General features: G+C 38.5%; 1 protein-coding gene across 4 annotated transcripts in view; it reads left to right on the top strand.

Annotated features, from left to right (window-relative positions):
- LOC128686551 (RNA-directed DNA polymerase from mobile element jockey) overlaps nucleotides 1–16215 on the top strand; it is a 130542-nt gene that overhangs the window by 12281 nt on the left and 102046 nt on the right. For 2 of the 4 annotated variants that reach the window (XM_070084341.1, XM_070084338.1), the window contains exon 2: nucleotides 11028–11193. In XM_070084341.1, the coding sequence (XP_069940442.1) occupies nucleotides 11062–11193 (132 nt within the window). In that variant the 5' untranslated portion in view covers nucleotides 11028–11061. The remainder of the gene's footprint in view (nucleotides 1–11027; nucleotides 11194–16215) is intronic. The other 2 variants (XM_070084342.1, XM_070084339.1) reach the window with 1 other exon arrangement.

The raw sequence follows: 16215 nt of genomic DNA on the forward strand, positions 1-16215 counted from the left end.
ACGGAGATAAAACACCTCAATTATTGGGAGCGCTTGAGGTTCCTAAACCTGTATTCCCTGGAACGCAGGAGGGAGAGATACATGATTATATACACCTGGAAAATCCTAGAGGGACTAGTACCGAACTTGCACACGAAAATCACCCACTACGAAAGCAAAAGACTTGGCAGACGATGCACCATCCCCCCAATGAAAAGCAGGGGTGTCACTAGCACGTTAAGAGACCATACAATAAGTGTCAGGGGCCCGAGACTGTTCAACTGCCTCCCAGCACACATAAGGGGGATTACCAACAGACCCCTGGCAGTCTTCAAGCTGGCACCGGACAAGCACCTAAAGTCAGTTCCGGATCAGCCGGGCTGTGGCTCGTATGTTGGTTTGCGTGCAGCCAGCAGCAACAGCCTGGTTGATCAGGCTCTGATCCACCAGGAGGCCTGGTCTCAGACCGGGCCGCGGGGGCGTTGACCCCCGGAACTCTCTCCAGGTAAACTCCAGGTTATAATCGGTTATACACACGTAACAACATGTACAATACATGCCACCTTTATATCAACAATGTATCTCTTAAATCTTCTGTACCATATTATGTAATAAAATATTCCTATTGGTAAACAAAAAAGAATGAAAAGTTGGGGTGGTAGGGGAAGTGGAATATTCAAACGGCTTTAGGAAGAAATCCAAATATTCTCATTTGAAGCTCTATTTATCCACTTCTGCAAGGCTATTGGTCCCACAATTTACACCAGAGATGGACCCCATCCTATATATATATATATATATATATATATATATATATATATATATATATATATATATATATATATATATATATATATATATATATATATATATATATATATATATATATATTCAATAAGATCACAGTAAACAGGTGATTTCAGAATATGCAAAATAACCACTCTGAAAGAATAGAGAAATTCCAAGCGCTTTCGTGACTACTCACATTGTCAAGGAACTATGAAAGTATATATATATATATATATATATATATATATATATATATATATATATATATATATATATATATATATATATATATATATATATATATATATAGGATGGGGTCCACCTCTGGTGTAAATTGTGGGACCCATAGCCTCGGAGAAGTGGATCAAAAGGCTTCAAGGAAAAATATTTGGATTTCTTCCTGAAGCCGTTTGAATATTCCACTTCCCCTACCACCCCATCTTTTCATATATATTTTTTTTTACCAATAGGAATATTTTATTACATAATATGGTACAGAAGATTTAAGAGATACATTGTTGATATAAAGGTGGCATATACGGTACATGTTGTAACGTGTGTATCACCGATTATATGGCGAAAATCTCATCCAGCTCCTCAGAGCTGGGGCGTGTGCCCAAAATACAGCAGGCATTACCCCTTTGAACAGCCGCACTGAGCCGCTGGAACAGAAAACTAGCTGCCCTGGGATCCCTAGTTACCCTGATGAGTCTTTTTCCCAGCTCCTTAAGGAATTTAGATGCACTCTTTCCCCATGAGCCAAGGGTCTCTGAGCCTATGGGAACAAACATATATATACATATATATATATATATATATATATATATATATATATATATATATATATATATATATATATATATATATATATATATATATATATATATATATATATATATATATATATATATATATATATATATATATATATATATATATATATATATATATATATATATATATATATATATATATACGTGTGGAAAATTGCATTTATCTGAATGTAACTCATTATGTACATAACAGTAAATGATAACAAAGATAATTATTATTTATCAAAGTTACATAGACAAGTAGGAATTTGGGACACCTAGGTCGCAAAAATGTACCCCTTCGATACCTACAACTGTCATATCCACAAGTTGCTCTAGGCCTACTAATTGCAAATGAAATATGTATCACCAGGAATTCTGGTAAATATATAAATTTGAGGACTGTATATTAAAATTAATAAACGATTATATATATACAATTTACATAACAGAAGGAGAATATCTTAATATCACTCACCAATTTGACTGGAGATTAATGTGTATCATACTCAGAAAACCTCACTGTCTATCTATGAAAATAACACTGGCCAGAGTTACAACATAAGACTTATCTGAGGTTCCTGGAGCTGTCTTGTCCAGTCGCCTGATATCTCAAGTTATGCAGGAATGCACATCCAAAAATTTTGCCTCCTATTTGAGAGGTGTCAGTCCAATTTTACCTCTAGAGCACGAAAAATTCTTCCCATTATTCACTAACGAAGAATACCTATTTATATCAATGGCTAAGGAAGGACAAATTATTGGAGTGGTGGTCAAAGTAATTTCAACAGGAGTAATAAACACCTTTTGTACAGGCCAATTAGCTTCATTTACCAACCAGCTCGGTCCTTTAAACCATGATACAGCATTTACAAATTTAGCATAAGGTAAACCTCGAGACAAGAAATCAGCTGGATTCTCCTCACCAGGTATATGATTAAATGTTAACATATGATGACCCAAACTATTATACTTCTCTTGCATCTGATTAATTTCAGCAACTCTGTTTTGTAGGTACACAATTTTACTGTTTCCATTACGAATCCATTGTAAGGATACCTCATTATCAGACCAAATTACAGTGTCACTAATATTTATCTCCTGCAACTTATTTCTTATATAATTAGCTAATTTGACACCTACATAAATGGCTGTTAATTCCAACTGAGGCAAGGTATGTGATTTAATTTGAGACACTTTAGCCTTAGACATAACAAGAGAAATAACACTATTACATTGAAGGTAAGCAACGGCTCCATATGCCAATTTTGAAGCATCACAAAAAATGTGTAGTACATTTTTCCCATTTGGATTGGCCACCTGGCATGGGAACTCCAACATTGGAATTTTTTCATAATCACCAATTAATTCATCCCACCTGTTAATGAATTCCTCAGGTAGAATTTCATCCCAAGCACATTTAAGTTTCCATGCTTCCTGTATTAATAATTTCCCTCTTATAGTAAGGGGTGACACTAAACCTAGTGGATCAAAACATCTGGAAACTTCAGCAAGCAAGACTCTCTTAGTTAATTTATTGGACATACTGTAATTATTAGGTTTTACATTAACAAATCTCTCTCAGTATCCCAAGTTAATCCCAATACATTACTACATTTTTGCACTTCATCTCCAGGGAAATCTTTACTTATTTCGTCCTTTAATTTGGACGAATTACTATTCCATTCCCTCAGAGGCATATTTGCACTTTGCATTATTTCATTAGCCTCTCCATAAGTCATTAACAGTTCCTCTTCAGTTAACGTCACACCCAGGAAATTGTCCACATAAAATTGTTTGCTCATTACTTTACTCAATGGACTTTCCACACGTTTAAGGAGTGCATTTATCGTCGCTTGAAGTAGGAACGGACTGGATGTAGCACCAAATAATACGCTCCTAAAGCGAAAGGTTTTCAGAGGGCTAAGTGGGTCACTAGGATTCTCAGGCCATAAGAAGCGGGTACAATCCCGGTCAGCCTCTTGTAAACCCACTCTTAGGAAAGCTTTACTTATGTCAGCCGTAAAGGCATAATTCTTCATCCTGAAATTTAATAAGATATCTCCTAATTTTTCCGTCAACGATGGACCTGTCATCAAACAGTCATTTAAACTAGGTACATTTTTGTTACTCCTGGCACTACAATCAAACACAATCCTCAAAGGAGTGGTCTTAGAATCCTTCTTCACTCCGTGATGTGGCAAATAGTGCCCATAAATTTTGGCTTGCTCAGGCGGTACCTCTTCTATAAATTTATTAATTAATTGTTCAGCAATTATATCAATTATATCAATTATATTGCCAGGCATACCATCTAAAGGGGACAAAAAGATACAAAACATCCAGGCCATGGGAAAACCTGGGTAGCCACAGCCACTCAAGAGGGAGAGGTTTTTTAGTGCCAGGAAGGAAAAAAAACTGGCAGGAAATGGCAGAAATCGTACACCAAATCCAGTCATTCCTGGAGTGGAACCACAGTCGATGGCCTCCACTCCAAACCAACAGATACAGATACTAATGCCGGAAAAAAAATCCCCCCCCCAGTACCAACAATACCACCAGTCCGATAACATTCTTCTTTGCAAATATACAGGGTCTAAAGCCAGCAACAAACAACAAAATACCTTTCATCCGTGGACTGCTTGCAGAGGCAAAGGCAATGTTCGCGGCTTTCACTGAGACCCACATAAAGGATCACTTGGACAATGAAATATGGATCCCAGGTTACAACCTATACAGATGTGACAGAGTGAACAGGCAAAAGGGGGGGGTTGGCCTGTACATTGCAGAGTCACTTGTTTGCACAGAACTGCTTAATGCCTCAAATGACGTAGTGGAAGTTTTAGCAGTAAAGGTCGAGAACCAAAACCTAGTCATTGTGGTAGTCTACAAGCCTCCGGATGCAACATCCCAGCAATTCCAGGAACAGCTGTTAAAAATTGACCACTGTCTGGAAAATCTTCCAGCTCCTGCACCCAACATCTTGCTCCTGGGGGATTTCAACTTAAGGCACCTAAAATGGAGGAATATAGCAAATAATATTGTTGCAGAAATAACACCAGGAGGCAGCTCTGATGAAAACTCACACTCACACGAGCTTTTAAATCTCTGCACAAAATTCAATTTAAACCAGCAAATAATAGAGCCTACTAGACTGGAGAATACACTAGACCTCATATTCACTAACAATGATGATCTGATAAGAAATGTCACCATATCAAAAACAATATACTCAGATCACAACATAATTGAGGTTCAGACATGTATGCGAGGAGCCCCAGACCGACAAAATGAGACTAGTCACGAGGGAGCATTCACCAAATTCAACTTCAATAACAAAAACATAAAGTGGGACCAAGTAAACCAAGTCCTAACCGATATAAGCTGGGAAGATATACTAAGCAACACAGACCCAAACTTATGCCTAGAACAGATTAACTCGGTGGCACTCGATGTATGCACAAGGCTTATTCCTCTAAGAAAAAGGAGGAGTAGATGTAAAATAGAAAGAGACAGGCGCTCCCTTTACAGGCGACGGAAAAGAATAACAGAGCGGCAAAAAGAGGTCAATATATCTGAAATGCGCAGGGAGACACTGGTCAGAGAAATAGCAAGCATCGAACTTAAGCTAAAAGAATCCTTTAGGAGTCAGGAATCGCGGGAAGAACTAAAAGCTATAAATGAAATCGAAAGAAACCCAAAGTATTTCTTCTCCTATGCCAAATCAAAATCGAGAACAACGCCCAGTATTGGGCCCCTACTTAAACAAGATGGGTCCTACACAGATGACAGCAAGGAAATGAGTGAGCTACTCAAGTCCCAATATGACTCAGTTTTTAGCAAGCCGCTAACCAGACTGAGAGTCGAAGATCAAAATGAATTTTTTATGAGAGAGCCACAAAATTTGATTAACACAAGCCTATCCGATGTTATCCTGACGCCAAATGACTTCGAACAGGCGATAAATGACATGCCCATGCACTCTGCCCCAGGGCCAGACTCATGGAACTCTGTGTTCATCAAGAACTGCAAGAAGCCCCTATCACGAGCCTTTTCCATCCTATGGAGAGGGAGCATGGACACGGGGGTCGTCCCTCAGTTACTAAAAACAACAGACATAGCCCCACTCCACAAAGGGGGCAGTAAAGCAACAGCAAAGAACTACAGACCAATAGCACTAACATCCCATATCATAAAAATCTTTGAAAGGGTCCTAAGAAGCAAGATCACCACCCATCTAGAAACCCATCAGTTACACAACCCAGGGCAACATGGGTTTAGAACAGGTCGCTCCTGTCTGTCTCAACTACTGGATCACTACGACAAGGTCCTAAATGCACTAGAAGACAAAAAGAATGCAGATGTAATATATACAGACTTTGCAAAAGCCTTCGACAAGTGTGACCATGGCGTAATAGCGCACAAAATGCGCGCTAAAGGAATAACAGGAAAAGTCGGTCGATGGATCTATAATTTCCTCACTAACAGAACACAGAGAGTAGTCGTCAACAGAGTAAAGTCCGAGGCAGCTACGGTGAAAAGCTCTGTTCCACAAGGCACAGTACTAGCTCCCATCTTGTTCCTCATCCTCATATCCGACATAGACAAGGATGTCAGCCACAGCACCGTGTCTTCCTTTGCAGATGACACCCGAATCTGCATGACAGTGTCTTCCATTGCAGACACTGCAAGGCTCCAGGCGGACATCAACCAAATCTTTCAGTGGGCTGCAGAAAACAATATGAAGTTCAACGATGAGAAATTTCAATTACTCAGATATGGTAAACATGAGGAAATTAAATCTTCATCAGAGTACAAAACAAATTCTGGCCACAAAATAGAGCGAAACACCAACGTCAAAGACCTGGGAGTGATTATGTCGGAGGAACTCACCTTCAAGGACCATAACATTGTATCAATCGCATCTGCTAGGAAAATGACAGGATGGATAATGAGAACCTTCAAAACTAGGGAGGCCAAGCCCATGATGACACTCTTCAGGTCACTTGTTCTATCTAGGCTGGAATATTGCTGCACTCTAACAGCACCTTTCAAGGCAGGTGAAATTGCCGACCTAGAAAATGTACAGAGAACTTTCACGGCGCGCATAACGGAGATAAAACACCTCAATTACTGGGAGCGCTTGAGGTTTCTAAACCTGTATTCCCTGGAACGCAGGAGGGAGAGATACATGATTATATACACCTGGAAAATCCTAGAGGGACTAGTACCGAACTTGCACACGAAAATCACTCACTACGAAAGCAAAAGACTTGGCAGACGATGCACCATCCCCCCAATGAAAAGCAGGGGTGTCACTAGCACGTTAAGAGACCATACAATAAGTGTCAGGGGCCCGAGACTGTTCAACTGCCTCCCAGCACACATAAGGGGGATTACCAACAGACCCCTGGCAGTCTTCAAGCTGGCACTGGACAAGCACCTAAAGTCAGTTCCTGATCAGCCGGGCTGTGGCTCGTACGTTGGTTTGCGTGCAGCCAGCAGCAACAGCCTGGTTGATCAGGCGCTGATCCACCAGGAGGCCTGGTCACGGACCGGGCCGCGGGGGCGTTGACCCCCGAAACTCTCTCCAGGTAAACTCCAGGTTATAGGCAGTTAACAATTCTGGTGTCTTACTCAGTTCGCGGAGCTGAGCCTTTAATTGTCCATATGCCATTCTGTAATTAGTGGGCAATTCTGGATAGTTCAGTCTCCACGGAAGTCGTACCCAGTATTGTCCAGATTCAAATTTTGCATCTCTCAGGTATTGTTCCAGGGTAAAAGAATCGTCTGGACTTTCTTCATTTACATTTATTCCAATGCTGTCTAATTCCCACAATTTATGCACTGGCTCAACACCATCCTCTATGGAAGAATTATACTGGGGTACGATTTCATGAGTAAGACACACAGTTATGGTATTTGTAGTTTCCTCTAGTCATGAATTATTATTACGAGGAATCCTACCATACATTACATGGCCTCCTGCAGTCTTCAAAAGGGTGACACCACATTTCTTTACCATACCTTTTACAAAGGAGGCATAATAGTCACTACCTATCAAAATATTTATTGGGCATACAGAATCATCACTTACACCAGAAGGTGCTAAATTTACATTATGTGAAAGTCTTTCTGTAGCTTTACTAAGCCCTACTGTAGATATTTTCTCTGGAAGTCTATCTACAATTACTGCATTAACACGTTTTTTCTCATTGCACAGCCTGACAGTTATATAAACAGCGTCATACAATTGAGCTCTTTTATCCGAGAGAAAACCAGATAATTTTAAAGTTGTGGGATCTCCCATCTGTACTTTCATACCATCAAGACATTTACGTTTTATGAAAGTACGCTGGGATCCCTGGTCCAATAATGCAGTTACATTTTTTGATTTATGCCTTTTATCATCAATTTTTACCTGTAACACAGGTAAGGCTACTTCAGCAAAACCATTATTATTAACATTAGCAGCAATTTTTACATTAGCTACTGTTGTGTCAGGATTGTCAACATTATCATTATTATCAACATTATCATATAGACCCTTACACATGACTATATAGTGTCTTCCTTTGTGACACTGATAACAGAAGTTTAGTTTGGCATGACAATCCTTTACATTGTGATTACCTAAACATCTCATACATCTGTCAAGTTCCTCCAATCTTTCAACTTTATCATTCCATGAATTGTATGCACTGCAATTCTTAGAAAAATGAGTACCCTTGCAGAAAAGACAATCTATCTTTTCTCTGACTGGTTTCTTATTAACTAGGCTACTCTTAGGAGGGTACTTATTCTTCTTACCTTGTGAAGAATCATTATTTCTGATTCCTGCTTCTTGATATGCACCTATGCAACTCTTTTTAGGAAATGAAATTTTATTATTACCATTGGGATAATTTTTCCATTCGTGAAACTTGACATACCTCAGAGTTATTATGTGTTGCATCTTTAAAATGAGTTGGTTGGCTGGTCTGCAACTGAACAATTAATTCTTGTAGACCTAGTCTTATTTCCTCCAGACCAAAATAACCCTTGTGATACTTGTTCGAGAGCCATTGAAGTGTTTTACAGTTTAATTTATTCTGTACCATGGCACTCAATAACAAGTCTGATTCCTTCAGATTATATTTATTACTTAAAGTTTTGAGAATGCTCTCCAGTTTAACTCTAAACTGCTGTAAACCTTTGTAAGTATGATCTGGAGATTTTAAATTAACAATGATATTCACTAGATCCAACCTACTTTGTTCTATATTACCATAAGTGACCTTCAACAAGTCAACTGCTTCCTTGTAAGAGTCATCTACATTAGGAAAGGCTTGTATGAGTATGTGAGCATCTCCACTTACCTGTCCTTTGAGGTAAAATAATTTAGTTACACATGCTAGGTCACTCCTATCATGCACAGCTGCTTTAAAAATTGACCAAAATTCCTCCCAATTTTCTCCAGGATTAAATACAGGTAAACATAGTTCTGGGAGTTTTGGCAAAGACATGTTATGGGTTGGAGCAGACTGATTAACTGCCTGGTTTACACATTTTAATTTATTCAAAGCCTGACTTTTACAAGAAAGAATCTTTTCTTCTAATTCATAATACTGATTAATCATGAGATCTACTTCAGTCTCATCTACACAGTCTACTAACAAATCTCCTTCATATTTGTTGCAATATAATTTGTGTGAATCATATCTATTCCCCAAAGCATCTAAATACAATTTTAAATCATCAGTATTCAGTTTCTTGATTCATTAATTCCAAGCACTTATTGTATGCTTTTGCTACATGCCTTTTTCTAGCTTTCAGTGATGCTTTTTTGCTCTATATTCCATATGTTTGTCTTCTACATTAATTTCCTCATTTTCAGCCATGATGCAATGTATTAAATTCAACTTTATTAATAACACTGATTATGTACTAAATTATGCGCTTTATAAAGGTAAATAGTACAACCTACCTTTGAATAAATCCTAGCTACACTTGAGCTTTGCAATTACATGTAAGAAAATTGTAATATAAATTTTAAATACACATTAATAATGTTAGCTACACTTGAGCTTAGTAATTACACATGTAAGAAAATTATAATATAAATTTTAAATGTACATTAATACAAACCTTTAGCCAGACTTGGCTTATCAAAATTAATATTATACAAATTAATATAAATCCTTGCCAGAATTTGGCATAGCAAAATTAATATTATACACATTAATATAATTAACCACACTTGGCTTATCAATTACTCATACACTGATATAAATCTTGGCCAGAATTGTCTTATCAAATTAATATTGTAAGAATTATAATCCACTACACATTAAGTAAATTTGTGAACTTAACATCCACCTCCTTCTGTCATTTCACATATAATTATTAAGTAATTAACTAATTAATGACTTCACTAATTACCTCCGGTTCAAGAAGGACCAACGGGGAAATTAAATGTGGAATATTGCATTTATCTGAATGTAACTCATTATGTACATAACAGTAAATGATAACAAAGATAATTATTATTTATCAAGTTACATAGACAAGTAGGAATTTGGGACACCTAGGTCGCAAAAATGTTCCCCTTCGATACCTACAACTGTCATATCCACAAGTTGCTCTAGACCTATTAATTACAAATGAAATATGTATCACCAGGAATTCTGGTAAATATATAAATTTGTGGACTGTATATTAAAATTAATAAACGATTATATATATACAATTTACATAACAGAAGGAGAATATCTTAATATCACTCACCAATTTGACTGGAGATTAATGTGTATCATACTCAGAAAACCTCACTGTCTATCTATGAAAATAACACTGGCCAGAGTTACAACATAAGACTTATCTGAGGTTCCTGGAGCTGTCTTGTCCTTTCGCCTGATATCTCAAGTTATGCAGGAATGCATATCGAACAATTTTGCCTCCTATTTGAGAGGTGTCAGTCCAATTTTAACCTCTAGAGCACGAAAAATTCTTCCCATTATTCACTAACGTTTGTGTCCAATTCAAACAACAATGGCGAGTCTCTTCTGCGCAGGCGCAGTTTCCCATTTTTTATAACATAATTTTTATTAAATACAGTATGGCCATCTATTTACATATAACTACTGTATTTCTGGAAAATATATACAGTATTTTCCACAATACGTATATGTTTATATCAAAATTTAAGAAACTAAAATTGTTAATAGAATATACATTAGGTGAGGTTTTTAAGTTAGGTTTGGTTCAAAAAACAATATTTTTTCACATCATTGTCAATGAATAAAATTCATCTATCAATCAGTAAAAAAAAATCATATTTTCAAGTGATTTAGTTTTATTTTGTAAGTTTTTCTTATTATGCAGAATATATATACATTCATTATGATTCACGAAATCGTAATGACACGATATTAATTCATGGAAATAAAATAAAACAAAACTTTACAGTTTTATTGCAGCCTGAGTAAAAATACTGGAGAAGATGGTGGGTGGTGTTCAGTTAGCAGCGCTAGTAATGGCGTCAGCTGCGCTGTGTCATGCATCCTATGTCCAGAATAGTATTCTTTGTGACGACCTTGAAGCTATTTGTCAAGAATTTACTGACACCCAGCAGGTGAGCAATCTTGTATACTTCATATATATCAAAAGCAATTAGCTCTATAGATTCAGTTGATGGAATCATTACTGATTTTATCTATGTTAACTGAATGGTTATTCCTCATTCTTACTTGATCGAGCTTATTCTATAAAAATAAAAGTTCGTTTTATTTGATACACTTCAAAAGAGATGCTTCCATTTGTTAGATTTTTCATGTATAATGTCACTCTGTACTAGTAGGCGAAAACAAATTCACATAGGCAGACATAAGACAACGATTTGCTGATAAACTAAGATTTATCAAATCTATAGAAATTACATGCAAAACCTAGGCAGATGGAAGTCAATAAGGTGCTTGTGGCTTTAGCATGTGAATATTTGTAAATGTTTATTGTGGAGTTTGCTAGGGAAGAGTGGGTTTGGCAGTCTGAGAACTCCTTTATCCCTTTACCTCTTTGATGGTGTCCTTGTTGAAGATCAAAGTAATGACATGATTGTAAACAAGCCATACCACAGGCGGGGTTAGAACCCATGGTCTGACCGCGGGTTCAAACTCCGCCCGTGGTATGGTTTGTTTTGCATCTCTATAGATGAGCATGGATCTCTTTAATCCCTCGAAAACCTCCTTGGAGCTTTTATTGAGTTTGCTAGAAGTCAATTTCGTTCATTTTGGAATAACAGAGCAATAACAGAAGACATTTTTTTATTATTGTGGCTAGGCTCAGGAACATTCAGAGTATTAGGATTGTGATGACCTCGTAGGGTCACTGGGGGATTATAACATTGTGATGATCTCGTAGGGTCACTGGGGGATTATAACATTGTGATGATCTCGTAGGGTCACTGGGGAATTATAACATTGTGATGATCTCGTAGGGTCACTGGGGGGTTATAACATTGTGACGACCTCGTAGGGTCACTGGGGGGTTATAACATTGTGATGACCTCGTAGGGTCACTGGGGGGTTATAACATTGTGACGATCTCGTAGGGTCACAGGGGGTTATAACATTGTGATGACCTCGTAGGATCACTGGGGGTTATAACCTTGTGACGACCTTGTAGGATCACTGGGGGGTTATAACATTGTGATGATCTCATAGGATCACTGGGGGTTATAACATTGTGATGATCTCATAGGATCACTGGGGGGTTATAACATTGTGACGATCTAGTATGATCACTGGGGGGTTATAACACTGTGACGACCTCGTAGGGTCACTGGGGGGTTATAACATTGTGTCAATCTCGTAGGGTCACTGGGGGGTTATAACATTGTGATGATCTCATAGGGTCACTGGAGGGTTATAACATTGTGACGATCTTGTACGATCACTGGGGGGTTATAGCACTGTGTCGATCTCGTAGGGTCACTGGTGGGTTATAACATTGTGACGATCTCGTAGAGTCACCGGGGGGTTATAACATTGTGTCGATCTCGTAGGGTCACTGGGGGTTTATAACATTGTGTTGATCTTGTAGAGTCACTGGGGGGTTATAACATTGTGACGATCTCATAGGGTCACTGGGGGGGGGGGGGTTATGACACTCTGAATCCACTGTACCACCTCAGTCTTTTTGCTTTTGAACAATTAAGGGAAAGACAGAATTTGCATGAGTTGCATGTAGAGTTGAAAAGGATTGTAACTTTGACGCCATATTTGACTTGGGTTAGAGACCAGGTATTTGTGGCAGTGGAACATAAGAGAACATAGAGAAACAGACTTAACTTACAGAGTATGTCGACAAAGATTTTTGAACGGATTTTCAACGTGGAAAAAGCTTTTGTCAGCGAATAACAGGACTTTTAGAAAAATAAAACACTGACTATAGCATAAACTGCAGATTTAAAGAGTTTACATATGGTTTGTTTAATAAGAAGAATCATTTTGAAAAAAAATGAAAAAAGAGACATTATAAGTGTTTCTTAGTACTCACCTATTTGTACTCACCTATTTGTGGTTGCAGGGGTCGACTCATAGCTCCTGGCCCCGCCTCTTCGCTGATTGCTACTAGGTCCTCTCTCTCCCTGCCCCATGAGCTCTATCATACCTCGCCTTAAAACTATGTATGGTTCCTGCCTCCACCAGATCACTTTCTAGGCTATTCCACGGCCTGACTACTCTATGACTGAAGAAATACTTCCTAGCATCCCTTTGATTCATCTGAGTCTTCAACTTCCAATTGTGACCTCTTGTGTCAGTGTCCCTTCTCTGGAACATCCTGTCTTCGTCCACCTTGTCTATTCCGCGCAGTATTTTATATGTCGTTATCATGTCTTCCCTGACCCTCCTGTCCTCCAGTGTCGTCAGGCCGATTTCCCTCAACCTTTCTTCGTAGGACAATCCCCTTAGCTCTGGGACTAGTCTTGTTGCAAACCTTTGCACTTTCTCTAATTTCTTGACGTGCTTGACTAGGTGTGGATTCCAAACTGGTGCTGCATATTCCAGTATGGGCCTGACGTAAATAGTATACAAAGTCTTGAACGAATCCTTGCTGAGGTATCGGAACGCTATCCGTAGGTTTGCCAGACGCCCGTATGTTGCAGCAGTTATCTGATTGATGTGCGCCTCAGGAGATATGCTCGGTGTTATACTCACCCCCAAAGACAAGGGGTGACATAGAGGTCAAAAGGACAAAATTGCAATCAAATCAGTAAGCTTGGAAAAGCACAGTTGAAAAGGGCAGGATAACAATATAGAAGAAGAAAGTTAATATTTGCTAAAGGATAAATTGTTTATAGAAGACGCTGCATAATATTATTTTGTAGATAACAAGAAATGGGTCCCATTTAAGATTAACAGAGAGACGTCGGTTTCGATGCTGTCCAGGGAGTGGGCAAAAGTTTTTAATGTGCACATTGAACTGTGAACTGAGAATGTGAGTGCATATGTCAGTCTGCAGATTAAAATGTTAAGCAAGTTTGGGGTGGCGGTACTCTACAAGGATGTAGAGTTACAGCGGCATGCTAAAAAGATGTAGAGAGTTACAGCGGTACGCTACAAGGATGTAGAGAGTTACAGCAGTACGCTACAAGGATGTAGAGAGTTACAGCAGTACGCTACATGGATGTAGAGAGTTACAGCGGTATGCTACAAGGATGTAGAGAGTTACAGCAGTATGCTACATGGATGTAGATAGTTACAGCGGTACGCTACAAGGATATAGAAGAGTTTCAGCGGTACGCTACAAGGATGTAGAGATTTACAGCTATTTTATGCAATGAATGCTAGCAATAGCAAATTGTGTGGAAAATATCATAAACATGTATCTCTCTGAACTACACGAGTCCCCTTCAAGTAGTAAGTCTGACAGTACTTAGATGAATTCTTACAATAATACTTGAGTAAACCTTACTCAAGTATTACTGTAAGAATTCATCTGAAGATTGATGCTATTCCCAAATTTCTTTAAGCTAGACAAGGTAAGGTAAGAACATTTTCTTGGGATTTTTATCCCAGAGGTTATCCACCCATGAAAACCCAATGAAGATCGATCTTATTTCCATTGGGATACTTTAATCTTCCCCAGGATGCGACCCACAACAGTCGATTAACACCCAAACACCTACTTACTACTTGGTTAACAGGGGCAGCAGGCATAAGATAACATGCCCTACGTTTCACTTGTGAGTTGAAGATGCTGTCAACTGACCCTCGAACTCCTGTTCCTTTTTATCCGAAAAAAATGACCGAAGCGGTTTTAGGAAAATTGTTAGCTTCGGGAGTTATTTGACCTATAGTTCATAGTGAATGGGCAATTCTTATTGTGCTAGTTCTAAAGGCTGACTCTAAAACTATGATGATTTGTGGGGACTACTCCGCAGAGGCATTGACCCTTAGAAGAATCCTTCAGATAACCTATCCGTCAGGTGATAGATATTCATTATCCAGAATTGAGGAGTTATTATCTGTAGTGGGTCATGCAAAGATATTTCCAAAAACTGATATGCTGACTACTTGTTTGCAAATGCCAGTAAATGAGAAAAGTCGAGAGATTTTGGTGATCGGTATTGAAGTTGGGCTTTTTAAATTTTATGTTATCTTCTGACGTTTCATCCTCTTCTGGCATTTTCTAAAGACCCATTTCCCAGTTGTTTGCTAGCTTTAAGGGTGTCGCCTACTTATACATGTGTTTCAAATTTTGCTTGATTATGATGTAGCAATAAATAAGAATAGGTCAGTATTGAAAACTCGTGGAGTTTATTATCTTGGAAGCAATTCCGAATTTGCCATCTCCTAGGTCAGTACGGGAGGTTCAGTTATTTATAGTGATGATTACATATTATTGTAAAGTTGTTAGAAATTTCTAAGCAATATTTTCACCATTGTATGATTTTCTGAAAAAAAAAGTAGCAAGTTTAAGTGGTCTTCAGTAGAAGAGAATCCTGTATTCCTTGGGTGTTTACTTTTGAAGGAAGTTAATTGTCAAGAGAAGACCATGTATTGTGCTAGTAAGAAAGTTTTTCCAGCTGAACCAAATTATTTCAGAGCCTGTCTCAAAATCCCACCCTGCCTTCCCTACCTCCAAATCACACCAATCCCTGCAAAGACCAGGGATCTAAAAACCTGCAAACCAGAATACAATATTGGAAAAGAAGCTGAAGGTATGGTACACCAACGAGGATGGAATGGCAAATAAAAGTGAGGAGTGGCACGTACAAATCATAGAGACATCTAAAGATATCGTAACACTCTCGGAAAGAAAACTTATGGAGATCATAACAGACGCCATCTTCTCGACTGGCTTTCAGAACCTGAGGAAGGACAGAGGGGGGAGGGGGAGGAAGAGCTGCATTGCTCATCAGAAACCAGTGGAGTTTTGATGAGATGGGAGGAATGGACTGAGGGGGAAGCAGATGACTATATAGTAGGAATACTTCAGACCTGGGGCCCAAAGGCGGTGATAATAGCGTCGTACAACCCGTCATTGAATAGCAAGAGACCAAGACAAGGGTACGATGAGAGCAACAGAGCAATGAGGGACACATCAGCTGAGATAGTCAGAAGGGCCCACATGAGCAGGGCAAAGTTATTCA

The sequence above is a fragment of the Cherax quadricarinatus genome, chromosome 12, assembly GCF_038502225.1.
Source record: "Cherax quadricarinatus isolate ZL_2023a chromosome 12, ASM3850222v1, whole genome shotgun sequence".
Classification (NCBI taxonomy): Eukaryota; Metazoa; Arthropoda; class Malacostraca; order Decapoda; family Parastacidae; genus Cherax; species Cherax quadricarinatus.